The sequence below is a fragment of the Protopterus annectens genome, chromosome 11.part0, assembly GCF_019279795.1.
Source record: "Protopterus annectens isolate FY-2018-M chromosome 11.part0, PAN1.0, whole genome shotgun sequence".
NCBI lineage: Eukaryota > Metazoa > Chordata > Ceratodontiformes > Protopteridae > Protopterus > Protopterus annectens.
This window is the reverse complement of record NC_056745.1, coordinates 1,315,411,121-1,315,427,669: the sequence shown is the minus strand read 5'-3', so window position 1 is coordinate 1,315,427,669 and position 16,549 is coordinate 1,315,411,121. Positions and strand designations below refer to the sequence as shown.

The following is a 16,549-nucleotide window of genomic DNA, read 5'->3' as shown; positions in this document are numbered from 1 at the left end:
GCATCTTTTTCCCAATATACTCTGCATCCCTCCTCAACACAATGTCCAAACCAATGTAATCTTGCCTCTCTGACTTTGTCTCCAAACTTTCCAACCTGGGCTGACCCTCTAATATACTTATTCCTAATCCTGTCCATCCTCATCACACCCTGTGCAAATCTTAACATCTTCATCTCTGCCACATCAAGCTTTGACTCCTGCCTTTTTGCCAATGCCACTGTCTCCAACCCATATAACATAGCTGGTCTCTTGTAGACCTTCCCTCTCACTCTTACTGGTACTCATCTCTCACAAATCAATCCTGACACTCTTCTCCAGCCACTCCATCCTTCCTGTACTGTCTTCTTCACCTTTCTTCCACACTTACCATTACTCTGAACTGTTGGTCCCAAGTACTTAAACTCATCCCCCTTCGCCACCTCTACTCCCTGCATCCTCACCATTCATCTATCCTCCCTCTCATTCACACACATATATTCTGTCTTAGTCCTGCTGACCTTCATTCCTCTTCTCTCTAGAGCATATCTCCACCTCTCCAGGGTCTCCTCCACCTATTCCCTACTCTCACTACAGATCATAATGTCATCTGTAAACATCATAGTCCACTGGGACTCCTGTCTGATCTCGTCTGTCAACCTGTCCATCACCATTGCAAATAAGAAAGGGCTCAGAGCTGATCCCTGATGTAATCCCACCTCCACCTTAAACGCATCCGTCACTCCCACCGCAGACCTCACCTCTGTCACACTACCCTCGTACATATCCTATACCACTCTTACATACTTCTCTGACACTCCTGACTTCCTCATACAATACCCCAACTCCTCTCTAGACACCCTGTCATATACGTTCTCTAAATCCACAAAGACACAATGCAACTCCTTCTGACCTTCTCTGTACTTCTCCATCAACACTCTCAGAGCAAACATTGCATCTGTAGTGCACTTTCCTGGCATGAAACCATACTGCTGATCACTAATCATCACCTCCCTTCTTAACCTAGCTTCCACTACTCTTTCCCATAACTTCATGCTGTGACTGATCAGTTTAATCCCTCTGTAGTTGCTACAGTTCTGCACATCACCCTTATTCTTAAAAATTGGTACCAGAACACTTTTTCTCCATTCCTCAGGCATCCTCTCACTTTCCAAGATTTCATTAAACAATCTAGTTAAAAACTCCACTGCCATTTCACCTAAACACCTCCATGCTTCCACAGGTATGCCATCTGGACCAACAGCCTTTCCGTTCTTCATCCTCTTCATAGCTATCCTTACTTCCTCCTTGCTAATCCACTGCACTTCATGATTCACTATCCGCACATCAACCAACCTTCTCTCCCTCTCATTCTCTTCATTCATCAACCCCTTAAAGTACTCTTTCCATCTGCTCAACACTCTCTCCTCGCTTGTGAGTACTTTTACCTCATTATCTTTTATCACCCTTACCTGGGCACGTCTTTACTAGCTCGGTCCCTCTGTCTAGCCAATTGGTACAGGTCCTTTTCTCCCTCCTTAGTGTCCAACCTTTTATACAACTCTTCATACTCCTTATCCTTAGCCTTTGCCACCTCTCTCTTTGCCATGCACCTCATCTCCTTATACTCTTGTCTACTTTCTTCATCTCTTTGACAATCCCACTTCTTCTTCTCCATATAGTTTGATTCAAAGACAGAAGTTCTCCAAGCAATTGTCAAGTGGATGGGAACTAGATGAAGATTGTCAAATGTCACTTGCAGTTTTGTAAGCCTTAGCAAAGTCAGGCAGTTACTAAACAGTTTAGAACTTCCAATTATGTTTGAATTGTGCAGTTATATAATTATTTGTTGGATCCTGAAAAATGCTGTACTTGCTCCATTCAAGTATATAATTAAAACAAAACAGAATGTTCCAGAGTTGTTCAGGATATAATGCATTTCCAGTACTGCAAGGGAAGCCTCAAATCCAAACAGAGTTTGGCCAATCTGTAATACAGATAATAGACATCTTTAGGCACCAGCAAACTCTGTGGATGTTGGGGCCCCCTGTTCCTGGGGGAGGGGGGGCTCAACCACAGCAAGTTATCTTATCTAAATATTTTGTAACATGTTTGTCAAACCACCAAAAGCTAGTACAGCAATCTTGTATACTAAACCAGGTGGGTAATAACTCTTATTTATATCTCCTTTAAAATTCAAAGATATATCTGGTTATAGTAGCAGTGTAACAGGCTTCACAATTACATTAAATACTTTACCATTCACATAGTGCCCGTGGCTTAGTTTAACCATACTTGTAGACATTCTCACCACTAAAACTTACAGCATAGGCAGTTTTAGATACCTGCAATACTCATGGCTGCAGTGGGTCCTCGGGATCATCTTTGACTGTGTGGAGGGCTGCTGGTTGGGGAAAAATGATGAGAAAAAAATGTATTAATTTCCTGATTACACTCTGCAGCCTGAACAGGGCTGTGAAATGACCCTGTTGAGATAAAGCTGATGAGTAGGTAAGCACTATACAGCTTAGCAGCCCAGGGTGACTGATCTCAGTGCAAATAAGAACTGATGTTTCCAATCTACTGAGATGGTTTTCTCTTTCACAGAGTTTTATAAATACTAGCAGAACACCAGATGCTATAATTCTTGACGTCTTTGCTGAAGAATTCAGCACAATGCCAAAAGTAATAGCAGAATAAGGGCTCAAAATCATGAACACTTTTTAAATATTACTCTAATTTAGTTAAAAAGGTACCAGAATAACACTTTTTGCATCAATGAGAATGTTTTTGGACAATAAAAAGTCCAAAATTCTGATGTCTGGATTTATTGAGTCTCTGTAATCCTGACTGATTTACCAGCATATCAAACTTTTTATGAAGAACAGAGCAAAATTATGAGCAAAATCGGGTAAGGTCTGTGAAATCAGGGACTCTGACCGGTATGCATTACTCCTCAATGAGGTAAATAAAATTGACTTACCCCTGCTGCATTTAAAATTGACTTACCCCTGCTGCATTTAAAATTGACTTACCCCTGCTGCATTTTGACAACTGATAAACAGCAGTCACTAATCTTGTGTGGCAGTACAAATGTTGCACAATGTATTGCTTTTTGCTGAAAGAAGTACAAAACTAGTATTGCTATGCAGCATGTGTGTGTGTGTGTGTGTGTGTGTGTGTGTGTGTGTGTGTGTGTGTGTGTGTGTGTGTGTGTGTGTGTGTGTGTGTGTAAAAATTATCACTGTTTTCTTGTCTGTGCATGCACCCAATAATGCCAGGACACATGCATTACTCTTTGAGCTATCAGTAAAAAATGCAGCTAACAAGTTATTATATTTCAAAAGTGAGGCGTAAAATATATCACAGAACATTCAGACACTTAGATCTTCTAGGAGTCTGGTAGCATCCCCAGACTGTATAAATGAATACACTGGAGCTCCCTTAATCATCCTTGACTGTGTGGGGGCCCCACAAAAGGTGTTGCTGGTTGGGGAAACATTTATCATTTTTTCTGATTATGCTCTTTAACCTGAGAAGGCCTGTGTTATGATCCTGTTAGGATAAAGCTGATAATGGCCTCTGCTCCCAATCGCACCAATTCTAAAACCAGCTCTGCTCAGATGTGTGTGTACAGAAAGCTGCTGTAGGTAATGCAGGGAGTGGGGGCTCTTCAATTTTCATCACAATCAAACCTTAGATATGTGCACAGGGGGTCATTATAGCTTGTGTTTGGACTGAGGACAGTGTGGTCATTGTGTCTTTTACTTTACTCATAGACCTCAGAGGTGTGCAAAGAAGGTTACTGTTGTTCGTCTGGTCAGGAAAAAACAGATGAACAGTTGGGGGTTCAGTTCAAGCAGCTTTAATACACACAAGCACATCAGGAATGAGGCTTAGTAACTTAAACTTAAATAAACTTATAAACAGACTGACTACCACACTCATACATGTTAACACTCTGGCTGTTCTCTCAAAATGGCACTGCTGCCTACACATGCTCACTACTTATACGCATGTGCCTACATCTTGAAATGCTTCTTAAAGTTACATACACACACTCTGCTCTACAGATACTATAGATTGTGTAAGGGCAGTGTAGTGTCTAGGGGCAATAGATTAGAATACATTACTCATCATTACTTAGTTCATTATCCTCAAAATCACAGATCAGGCACATATACAGGTGGCTACTTTGGGGGTTAGGGGTGAGTAGTGAAGTGGCATTACATATATATATATATATATATATATATATATATATATATATATATATATGTCAGCAGTCACTTGAAATACATGACTGTGGCAATTCAACCTCTGCTTTCATCCCCACATAGGACCTATCTACCTGCACAATAATCGGTTTGTTAGTTTATCATGAGCTACTATTTTGTCAGCTTTGAACATTAAACTTTGAGCACAACTTATGTCTTCCTTGAAAGAAAATAAAATATAAGACTGAAATTCCATTCTAACTCATGATTTTGGTTAGGCAATCATTGGAAAAGGCTGTAAAAATGCATCCCAGAGCATCTACAACCCCTATGGCTTCTGGGGGCACCAGCTTAATTGAGTTATTTCCTAAATGTGTATTACTTTGCTGTTTTGACCAGGAAAGATGTGCTGAAAGGATGCAAGAAAAAATGAAAGTTGAACAGCAACAATGAATGTCCTTCCTTAATCATAATTTCTGTTCAGGCCATCATTAGATGAAACAAAAAAATTAAATGCATTTCAAAGCATATAGAAAGTTATGGTTTCCTGAAAAAGCTAAAGAGTAAGACACGATGTGAGAAAAGGAAGAAAAAAGTAATGTTCATGGTATGGGGAGCCCATGATGGGGAAAACAGAGGGGAGGACTGGAGGCTGTGTAAGTGTGGATGGGGGGTGGGGTGGGCTGAAACAGTAGGCAGTACTTAGGGTGCCATTTCACCTAAGTCCAGACCCATACATAGAGTTGTATCTTTGTTGCAGCTAAATGCCAGTAACTTTAAATGTCCCTGTGTGAGCTGGGCCAACACACAGCAGTACATAAGTGTCTTGTAATGTAAGAGCATAGCTGCAACAGGTCAGTCTGTGGTACTACTCCTAAACGTTTGCAGCTTGAACTAAAAGGTGGCTTAGGAGGGGTGGCAGTGGCAGGGTAATACTGAGACTGGAAGTGTCCAGGCAGCCCCTAACTTGACATTTATTGGAGGACCCCCAAAATACTAACACCAGTCCTGTCAGATCAAATTGATAGTTACAACTAGCAAAGTATAATAATTAAAAAAAAATCATAGCTGTCACCTAAAATAGTTAATATAAACTAGTTATCAGACTTTTACCAGAGGTAACAAACAAGATGGTGGAGGAATCAATAGGCTAGAATTTAAGTAGAGTTGAATGAACAGACAGTACACTGTCAAAAGACATTTTAGTGAACTGTTAACATCTACAGGCTGGCTATAAACATTTGACTGCATTTAAATCAGTACATGTTTTACTACACAAATTACAATGTTCATGGAGGCAACTGTTGACATTACTATGATACACCTTTGTGTTCATTTCTCTTTCTATGGAACCTCATAAAACCTGAAGAAAAACATTGCTCACTCTCAATTCAAATTTCAAGAAGGGTACTGTTAAAATTCAGCTATGAAATCTGTATACCATACTTGTAAATGCCAATAATGCATTATAAATGAAGAATGCAAGCAAATAGCCACATTTAAACAAAGGTTTAGCAAACTAAAGCATGCAAAAATAATTTGTTTCCAGTAAAGATTCTTTTCTCCAGATGAGATATATAAGCAATGATACCTTACAGGTTGGACTACTACTCTGGAGCTGTCCATCCCAGAAGGTCCATTATTTCCCTATAATACCTACACTGTAGGACATCACACACTTAGAAAATGGTCCCAGAGTTTATGTTTGTTGATATTACACTACTATATATTGTATTTACCGGAATGTGCATTTTTGTATGTTTTTGCTTGTTTTGACAAAAAATAGCTTCTTTATGTACTGTGATATTGCTTTGTTTTGAACTTATTGCAGTTCTTAAGTATGTATTTATTAAATGCAAAGCAGCTGATAATAAGATATCTTAATCATTGTAAATAATAACTTCATTAATAGCCTGCATTTTTTATTTTTTAAACAGAAAGAATAATCCTACATTTATAACATATCTTCAACTTTTTGATGCGTTATTACTTGTATCTTTCTTATTTTTTTGACTATGTCTACAAAAAGACATATGAATATGTGTTTAATTTTTTATCTGTATTGTTTATTCAGTTTTGCATATATTTTATATTTTATATGTTGTTTTCTCTCTTAAATGTAAGATAAATACTTATGTTAAATAAATAAGGGACATGCTGTTTTAGCCGCTCAGTTTAAAAGATTTTCTCACATCAGAAGTTACTGTGACTCACAGTTATAGCCAGTTGCTCTCCAGCCTGCCAACAACTAGGAATGTGATACCTTATTAACTGAGTACTGGCAGCTGAATAATTACAAATGAAGAAACCTGAATATTAATAGCACAATGTTTCACAAATACGTATACTGTTTTCCAAGTAATATGGCCTTAAATTGTTCACAAGAAATATCATTTTGTTGACAGCTCCAAGAACTGAAAGACAGACATATTCAAAACAGTAATGCCTCTTCATCATTTTTCTACAGTTGGCTAAGCTGATGCATATCATCTTTATTTAATTGAGCTTCTCTGGTACTTTTGTGTGTGTTTTATTATTCTTTAATATGCATTTGTGTGTATGCATATTTACATTTGTGTACCATGTCTTTAAGTATAAAACTCTTTAGAATAGTTCTGCTGACAGTGAGGTTTATTTATTTTTTTGTTTGTTTGTTTTGCAATGGGGATTGCTAGCCTTGATTGCATGCATGCTTTATTTTCCTCCTCTTCCTGCCTGCACTATGACATTTCCTGTTTGTAGAATTTATGCCTTCCTTTTCATTAAGAAGTTACTTTTTACCTTTCCAGTGCCTTTTACCTTTTCTGATCTGGTAATGTACTTTATTCCTGAAAGGTTTGTTTAATTTATGCCAGACTCCTAATTTCTGTTTGGTTTTGAATTATGTCATTTTTATGCAGATATATGGTGCTCATTTATCTGTGAGGGTTTGATGTTATTAGCTTAGTTACATTTTACTGTAGCTGGTCTAACCTGTTTTTTTGAGAATGATCCTGTATTTTAGAGTGCTTTCTGTAAAATAAATAAATAATAATATCCCTGTATTAATTATCTTGTTAAATGAAGTTTACAGTTACAGTTTGTCCATTTTCTATTTCATTGTTAGTACAGTTACATACGTATATCAACAGAAAAAAGAACAAAAAGGGAGTTTAAGAAGGCAAGTTAGGCTATGATATACCTCTTCTAATGAAGGTCTGCTATCCACATGATGAATACCTGCTACAGCTACTGGCAATATTTGGCTAAGTTCAACAAACATATATCAAAATATCAAGAGATACAGTAATTCAAAGAGAAGGAAACATGATACAGGTATTTTCACTATCACATTAGGCATGTTCATTTTATTGAGATATAAGTTGTGGAATAAGTCATACAAACTGGTCAATTTTCATTGTAATATATAGGGAGCTGATTGGTGGTGGTGATAACACTATACACTAACTCACAATGCCATGTATTAACTATAAAGAGGAATGGAACTGAATCACTTCTCAGAATTGTAAATTCTAGTTACAAAGGCATGTACTGGCAAAGTGTAGCAAAGAAATTACTGGCAGCAAAACAACTGTGGAATGGAGGAAAGTGCCAAATGATAAATGCATAAATCATTGCACACAGGTTGATGGGTGCATAGAAAACTTCAGCAATGTTATGAAATAAGTAATGACAATAGATGATGAATAAACTAGACCAAAAAAGAATTATACCAGGCACTGTGAATGTACATGCAAAATAAAGATTACATTAACAAACTCAAGAGAATGTAAGAAAAATCAAGTTCAGATTAATTATGCTGCTTAAGCCTAACCACCATGGAAGCAAAATAGTGTAAAGCATGCATAAAAATAAAAGTTAAGAGGCACATCATTAAGTGAATTCAAAGCAAGTTGAAATAAATAAATAAGTCTTAATAGATTTCTTACACCAGTGTGTGTCTGGCACCCCACCAAAGACACTTAGAGAGTAAGTTCTAAATTAGTGTGGCATGGAATTCAAAACGTTCATGCCAAGAGGATTCAATCTGTCCCATTGGAATCACTAGAAGCCCTGGCTAACTGTTGAGATGACACAAGCCAGGCAGAACTATAAAAGTACAGTAAAATACAGGTTTTGTGCCAAGCAAATGGAGAACAGCCACAGTCAGTCCCTTGCATAGGACCCTTCAACAGATCCAGGCAATTACAGACTCAAAGGTCTGACCAGCCTTATATGGAAAGTCATAGAAAGAATTATCATGGAACTAATTGATAAGGACATAGGGAACCTCCAAACAATGGACTTATCTCATTTTGGATTTGTCAAGGGCAGCTCATGTTTACTCAACCTGGTAGACTTATTTGAAAAGGTAATCAAAGCAAGGGATAAAGGCAAAATGGTAAACACCACATATCTTGACCTGGACACAGTTTTTGATCCATTTTCCCACTCAGACATAGCAGAAAAGTTAAATAAATTAGGAATAAACCTTTACATAACTTACTGGTTTGCCAGCTGGCTCAAAGAGAGGATATAGAAGATCAAAATAGGCGAAGCTACCTCAACAAGCAGATCAGTCGCCAGTAGAGTCCCCCAGGGTTCAATACATGGTCTTCTCCTGTTTGGCATCTACTTCTCTGAAGTATAAGCCAACACCAAATGGCACTGACTGACAAGGTTTACAGATGACTGCAAGTTATCACCAGTCACTGAATCTCCAAATGACTTAGCCATCCTGCAAGAAGGTTTGTCTTAAAAAAATGATTAATGCCAAAATTATGTATGAACCTAAATGCCAAAAAAGTGCTTTATCATATCCTGTGGGAAATCAGCTACCCTAGGGAACTACCACATTGACAATACACCACTATGGATTGACCTACACAACAGTCAAGCAACATTTGTCCTCTGTCTTAAGAATGCACTTCTACATTGCAGCTTATAAACAAATGATCATGTCTAGATCTAGAGCTGTCTTTGTCCACCTTTATTCAGCCCACATTAGGCCAGCCACTGAGTATAATGCCCTGTTTGACATGTATCTGTCCAGACACATGTAGCAACTGGAACGGCCACATAGATACCTTATTAACAGGATACAAGGCCTAAATAACATGTCCTATATGGACCATTTCAAAGCAATATCACTGAACACCATATCCCGCAGACTGCTAAGAGGTGACTTGTGTCTGTCATATAAGTCATTTTCTGACCCAGTACTGATGGAACTACTACACATCAAATCAGATGGTATCAGAAATACACAGATTATGGATCTAAATGTTCTGCAACTTCAACAGAATGGTTTAGAGGGACAGGTATATCTCATAGAGGATAGCACTGCTCTGGAGCTAACTCCCCATCTATGACAAAGGTCATCCCTTTCATCCCTGTCCATATTACAGTAAAATTTGGAACTATGGATGGACCCAGGACTGTCCCATGTACTACTAATGGACAGAGGCAGCTCCTAAATGCTTTACCCCTTGCATGGTTCTCCTCATATCATCTATGGTATGAGTCCAGCTATTTCAGTTATTCGCACCAGAGGTAATATACAATTACTGACCATGGGAAGGGTAAGACAAATCTAACACCAAATGGGACAGGTTAATTCAAGGAAAAAAGGAAATTGTCTAGGCTTAAAATTGACCAGAAGGAGCTAATACAGTACTTATCTATGAACCTATAAAAGTAACCTTTTTTCAAGTAAAATGGTTAAATAAACAAGGATTAGAACTTTACAGATAATGAAGGACCAGACTGTCAGCCAGTGAAGGATCTGAAGAACTGAAGCAATATGCCAATTAGAAAATGTAAACATTTATAACCAGGAAGAATCTTTGTATGAGATGGAGTGGGTCAAATTCATAGCCTGGAAGCCAAATGTTTAGGGAGTTAAAGTAGTCAGGTTGAGAAGAAAACAGAGAGTGCACAAGCACTGTGTGATCCTGAGGAAATAAGAGGTGTCTAATATGGAAACATTTCCTTAAATGAAAGCGGATAGTAATTATAACTATGAAGACAGTTGGTATGTAGGTATAATTCTCTAAAACAGTACGACCTGAGACTATGCACTTCAGATAGAAAAATCAAGTCTGCCACACCCATAAATGATACAGGGATTTAAGAGTTGAAGATTCAATCCCCTGGCAATGATAGGAATAGTAACGGCAACTGTCTTAGCTGTACAGAAATTAAGTCAACTGCTCTCCATGAAATGATGAATGAATTCAAGGAGATCAGCAGGAAACTCCAGAGCCAATGTGTAATCCTGAGAGATGGGGAGGGATAGCTCTGTGTCACCAGCCTAGCAGTGATACTGCAAGCCCTGTCCTCCTAATCATTTAATCATTTCACTCCATCACATCAAGTGCGTATTGAAAAGAATGGAACCCTGTGAAATATCAAAGTCTAGGGAAGCAGACAAAGAGAGAAAATAAAAGTAATAATCCTCAAGAATGTCCAGAGATGTAGGAAGAAAAGCGGTCCAAAACAGTTCCAGAAATGCTACAAGATCAAGATGGAATAAAGCACACTTAAACTTCCAATTTTGTGCTATAAGCAGGTCATCTCAGTACTATGCTCGCTCAGAAAATCAGACTGAAAGAAATCACAGACGTTATACTCATTTTGAAATAAATCAAGTCTTGTGTAATCCACATTCTTCAAAACTTTGCTGACAAAAGTATAAGAGGAGATTGGGTTGTAGCTGTCAAAGTCATCAATACCAAAGGATGAAGACATCTTCAGGATCAGTGTAACTAAAGTCTCTTTAAGGTGAGAGGATAACACCCAGTTCTAAAGACCAGATTGTCCCATTGTGCAAGACATCCAGGCATGATATAACTAGCCTGATCAGACAGTCATCCAAACGGCATGTTGCCTGGAGCAGATGTTAAACTAGAGAGACAGATATGGAATAAATATCATTACTCATACTACTACCCACTGTAAGATTTGCATGTGCTTAAGATTAGACCTGACAGAGGCTCTCCTAGCTGAAAAGATGACATTTGTTTACTGAAAGCGGTCTATACCAAGATATCCAAGGCTGTTCCTCCTCACAACAACTCTAGATCACTATCAGCAAGCTGGCCACATACAAAATCCTCCCTGGACATGCAAAGCTGCCTTCTTATGTGTGATCTGCATTTAGTATAGAGAATAATGCACTGCAAATGAAAGCCTGTCAACCGTCAACACATTTGTTAAACAAATGCATGACTAAGAAATACCAGATATAAACAAACTTGTCTACACTATGCACATACTTGAATTTAATTCACATTTGAGGAATACACCTGTGATGACTCAGAATAAATCTGCCACTGTTTTCTGAGTCAGACTGCAAAAACATTTTTGAACTGTACTTAAGCCTTATGAAACCTGCAGCAGTTAAACTAAAAATAGGTGAATGAATCTGCAATGTGTGTTTTCAGTGGTAAGAATCTCCATGGCAATACCCAGGTTTGCTCTGAGTTACTGCACAATGGTACCTCCAATACTGAGCCAACAGATATGGCCAACATACTGGCTGACAGATTCAGTGCCAAATTTACCCTTCTTTCCCCCCAAAGGACCAATCACAATACTAGAGGAATGCCAGGCACCCAGCATTACTAAAGCACAGGTTAAAGCTGCATTGTCCAAGGCCAAGGATACAGCTTCCATGGGACCCGAAAATATCTCTGGATGTGTTCTACATGAACTACAAAGTGAACTGGCACCACATCTGTGTACCCTATTCAATCCCAGCCTCACCTCAGGCTTTGTCCCTACCGAATGGCACAGTTCTACAGTCATCCCTCTCCATAAAGGGTGAGCGACTACAGACCCTGGGAATTATCACCCCATTAGCCTGATGGGTCTGATATGTAAGGCTATGGAGTGCATTATCATGGACCTAATTAACAAGGATTTAAGGAATCTCCAAACGCTAGATCCCATGCAATTTGGTTTTGTGAAAGGTAGATCAAGCCTGCTTAACCTGGTAGGCTTATTTGAGTCAGTTGCCAGAGCTGTGGATGAGGGCAAGGCAGTTCATACAGCCTACCTTGATCTGGCCAAGGCCTTTGATACCATTCCTCACTCAGAAATTATTGATAAACTCACCAAACTAGGCATCAACCCCTATATCACTAGGTGGGTTGCAAATTGGCTCACAGATAGAACCCACACTGGGAAGTAGCAGACTCCAAGTCAGACTGCTGACCAATCACAAGTGGAGTCCCACAGGGATTGGTCATGGGTCCTCTCCTGTTTGGCATCTACTTCTCAGAAGTCCAGGCCAACATGGAGGGACTCTGGCTGACCCAGTTCACAGATGACTGCAAGCTGGGAGCCATTATTAACTCTCCAAGTGATGCAGACAACCCACAGAAAGGCCTCACTGAGACCAGTAACTGGTGTTGAAACCATGGCCTTAAGCTTAATGCCAAAAAATACGTTGTCATCCCCTTTCGGAAACCTCAGTTCCCAATAATTACCACATACATGGGAGCCCACTGAACACTGAAAGCATTATAAGAGATCTGGGGACACAGGTTGACAACCTCTCCTTCAACCACCACATCGCCACTGTGGTCAGAAAGTCCTTCTATGTGGCACATCTCAATACCAAGGGTTTTGCATCCAGAAAGAAAGAGGTCATCATCTCTCTCTCTGCTCTTCCCTCATTAAGCCAATCATTGAGTAAAATGTCCCCTTTGGCATGTACCTCACTAAACACATGCAACAGCTGGAAAGGCCAGAAAAGTACCTCATGAAGAGGATCCTAGGCCTTAAACATATATCCTACATGGACAGACTCAAAAAACTCCGCCTATTCTCTGTCTCATATTGTCTACTAAGAGATGATTTCTGCTTGACCTACAAAGGAATGTCTGACCCAGCTCTGTTAGAAATTATACATCTATAGAAATCCAGATCCCTCCACACCACATGTTCCAGAGACCTCAACCTCATTACCATAATCAACAGAACATGCTGGAGGGACAGGTTCATAACCCAAAGACTACCCATGCTCTGGAATAGACTTCCCATACATGTCAAGCAGAGCGCCTCACTGGCCCTCTTCAACAGAAATCTTGATGAATGGATGGGAAATAAAAAGTTCACCCTGGGGATCACTTAAGTGGCTCTGCTTGATAGAGGCACTGGGAACTAACGTTGGGCGGCACAATGCCAGGGCACTTCTATGGGCTAGGCTTGTAAAGGCTCCAGGGCCATTAGCCTAGCACATGCCTATGAACCTAAGAAACTATGAAATGTTATCAGAATGTGTGATCTACTTCTATACAATGTATAACAAAATATACTGAGTTTGCAACTGAAGTTTGTATCTGTATCTTGCTGGGAAATACAACTTTACATAGAATTTGAACTGTGCAGCAGACGTCTGAAACACAAACTTGTAATTTATTCTGTCCTGTAATAACTAATATAACTAAACCATGAAGCTAAAGAGTAGTAGATAAAAAAGAAGTATTTAGCCAAGAGAAGAAAAATAAAGTCAGCAGATAAATGTGAAACACTGCTTACATGCTTCTGTGGTTTCTGTATATAAAAGATACAAGCCAAACAGTGGAATGTACTTGATAGTTAAGAGTAAATAAAAGTGAAGGAAAAGAGCTACTCTTGAGCTTGTGATGTAGAAGCCCATGAGTTAGTATTCTACACTTCTGTCTCAATCTGTGAGGTCTTACAAAAATGCAACCATGGTTCAGTAATTATTGTACTTGGGAGATAGCTAGAAGAAGGTTTAGCTAACAAAGATGTTTTCATATTTCGCCATCTGTTTGTTAAAAGTGACTATTTTCTGTTTTCTATGTGCAAGTTTGTATTTCCTTATAAAATGTACTGCTTAGCTTATTCTTTCTTTCTTAAGAAAAATATTTTTTATTTAGTTACTTTAAAAAGAGTTGTGGCTAATCATCTATACAATTATTTATTAATTGATAAATGGGTACTTGCACACTGAGATTTGTATTTATAACAATCTGGCTTATTATCAAGAATAGAACAGTAACTGAAAGTTCCACAGTCAGCTAATCTGGGGTAGTGACAGTTTTCTATCTTGGGACAGTACAGAAGGCTGTGGTGTTAGAAAATATTAACAGTTTTCCCGGAAAAATAAAGAGAGGGAGAGAAAGAGGGAGAGAGAGAGAGTGTGTGTGTGTGTGTGTGTGTGTGTGTGTGTGTGTGTGTGTGTGTGTGTGTAAGAGTTTATTCAAAGTACACTTGTTGGCAAGTGAACATTGGAAGATACTGAAACCTGGAGAGACTGGTGAGAAAGGGGTCTAGAGAGCTAAGCATCAACTCAGCCTGGTGGGCAAGTTGGAAGTATCCTGAAAGTATAAGGGAAGAAATGGATCCAAGAAACTGAATGATGCTATAGAAAGAGCATGCTGACATGAACTATGAATTGAGATGAAAACACATAGAACAAATATTCATTCATTCTTATATATAAACTGATCGACTGACAAATTGCACAACTGATTGTCTTACTAATTTACTTTCTATTCATTCAACAGGAAGATCTTTCTCTCCACGTATCTTTATACTTACTGAACATCTACAGCTGAGGCAAGGATTATTGGGAGCAAGAAATACTGTTCCATCAGTAAAGATCTGTGAGTTATATTCACAATCCAAGCAGCTGCAGATAAAAAACAAACGTCATTAAATCACTATACTGGCAGGTACATTACATCTAAATATAAGGAAACAAAGTAGAAACTGCTAGTCCTAGCACTATTGATATGAATTTCCTTTGTTCTTCACATACTGATAACAGAGGTTACCAGCCCATAATCACAATGTCTGGTAACTTTACAACCAATGTTGAATTAATGCATCCTGCCAAAAACTTCAAGGCCCCTTCTTCCATTCCATTGAGACAGCTCATTTTTCTGTCTTACATTGTAGTTCTGTATATTTTGCCACCCCCCCTCCCCTTCATGTTGCCATTGCATTTCTGCAGCTTCAACTCTTCTAAATTTCACTTAAGCTTTAGTTAACAGAGTCACAGAATTTAGGCACAAATCATCAAGAAAAGAAAAAAAAACTATGCAGAAACTTTATTAAATGAGTAAACACTTATTTCTGTTATGAGACTTCAGTCTAAAGAAATCTAATGACATGAAAACGGTTACAAAGAAAATAATGATTTTTTCAAATATATTATTTATTTATTTTCTTGTTTTACAAGTTTAACAACTTTTCCTCTTAGATACTGTCTTTGTTTTACAAGTCATCAAGACGCCTGACAGTTACCACAGCCCATTTATATTTCAGAGCCCATTTATATTTTATATTTTCCAAATATCTGGCTACTGTTTTTAAATGAAAAACAATGGCCTTGCTTAACCAGAAACAGGACTTTGTATATACAAAATAAAAGAAGTGTGAACTAGGCAGAATGGATGCAGTTAGCAGTAATTAATAATATACAACTGAAACCTCTAGCACCTTGGATCCTGCTCTGCATTTCAACGGATAAAGCAAGACTAACAGTTTAATTTGACTGACCATCAAGAAATCAGTCTAAAATCAAATCACGATACAGAAAGGGATAAAGTCTGAATAGCAGCCTTCCGCTATAATGAAAAAAATGTATTCCCAAAATGTTTGGAAAATTTCCACACAGTCAGTTTCAAATTTAACATTTTTTTCAGTGAAAACAGATGTATATGCTCTTATTCCTGTTAAGTGCTGTTATTGACACTTATGAAGTCAGCTTTTTCAGGGGCATTGCTATGGTGGAGAAGGATACAGTCTTATCTATTTTCCAGACATCCCAGTTTCAGTTAATGATCCAAGTGCTTGAGAAGATAAAAAGTCAACATTGGAGTTACATGCTGATGGCAGTGTAACCATCCTGAGGCAAGGGAGGCACCTAAGCCCTCTGTTGTGCTGACACCTAGTGAATGCTGTGTGTACTACACTTAACACAGCAGCAGTTGGACCAAGACAGAAGAAGCTGTAAACACCACATGCTGTAGCCAGAGCAGGGGCATGCATAATGATCAGGAGGCCAATATGTGGACCAAATCTATTGGCTGCTGTGGAGATGAGGGTGCTAGAAAACTCTAAAAGCTGCCTGGATGATGAAAGGCTCTCATGATCAACTCTGACCTAACAGGAAATAAATGGGATAACTCATCACAAGGAAGAATGATGGTTGGTAGGCAATGGGAGAAAAAAATCCTAACTTATTCTTAGCTAAGGAAAAATAATTGCAGATAATCTATACTGGTAGTGTAACACACACACACACACACACACACACACACACACACACACACACACACACATACACACACACACACACACTGTTCTTCTAATCACAAATCTCATATATTCAGCTT

The 16,549-nt window shown here is 38.6% G+C and overlaps 1 protein-coding gene across 1 annotated transcript in view; it reads right to left on the bottom strand.

The window, feature by feature from the left end:
• Positions 1-16,549, bottom strand: part of LOC122815830 (kielin cysteine rich BMP regulator) — a 2,917,372-nt gene that overhangs the window by 1,586,097 nt on the left and 1,314,726 nt on the right. Inside the window, exon 20 of the mRNA XM_044088633.1 lies at positions 14,748-14,838. Within this exon, the coding sequence (XP_043944568.1) occupies positions 14,748-14,838 (91 nt within the window). The remainder of the gene's footprint in view (positions 1-14,747; positions 14,839-16,549) is intronic.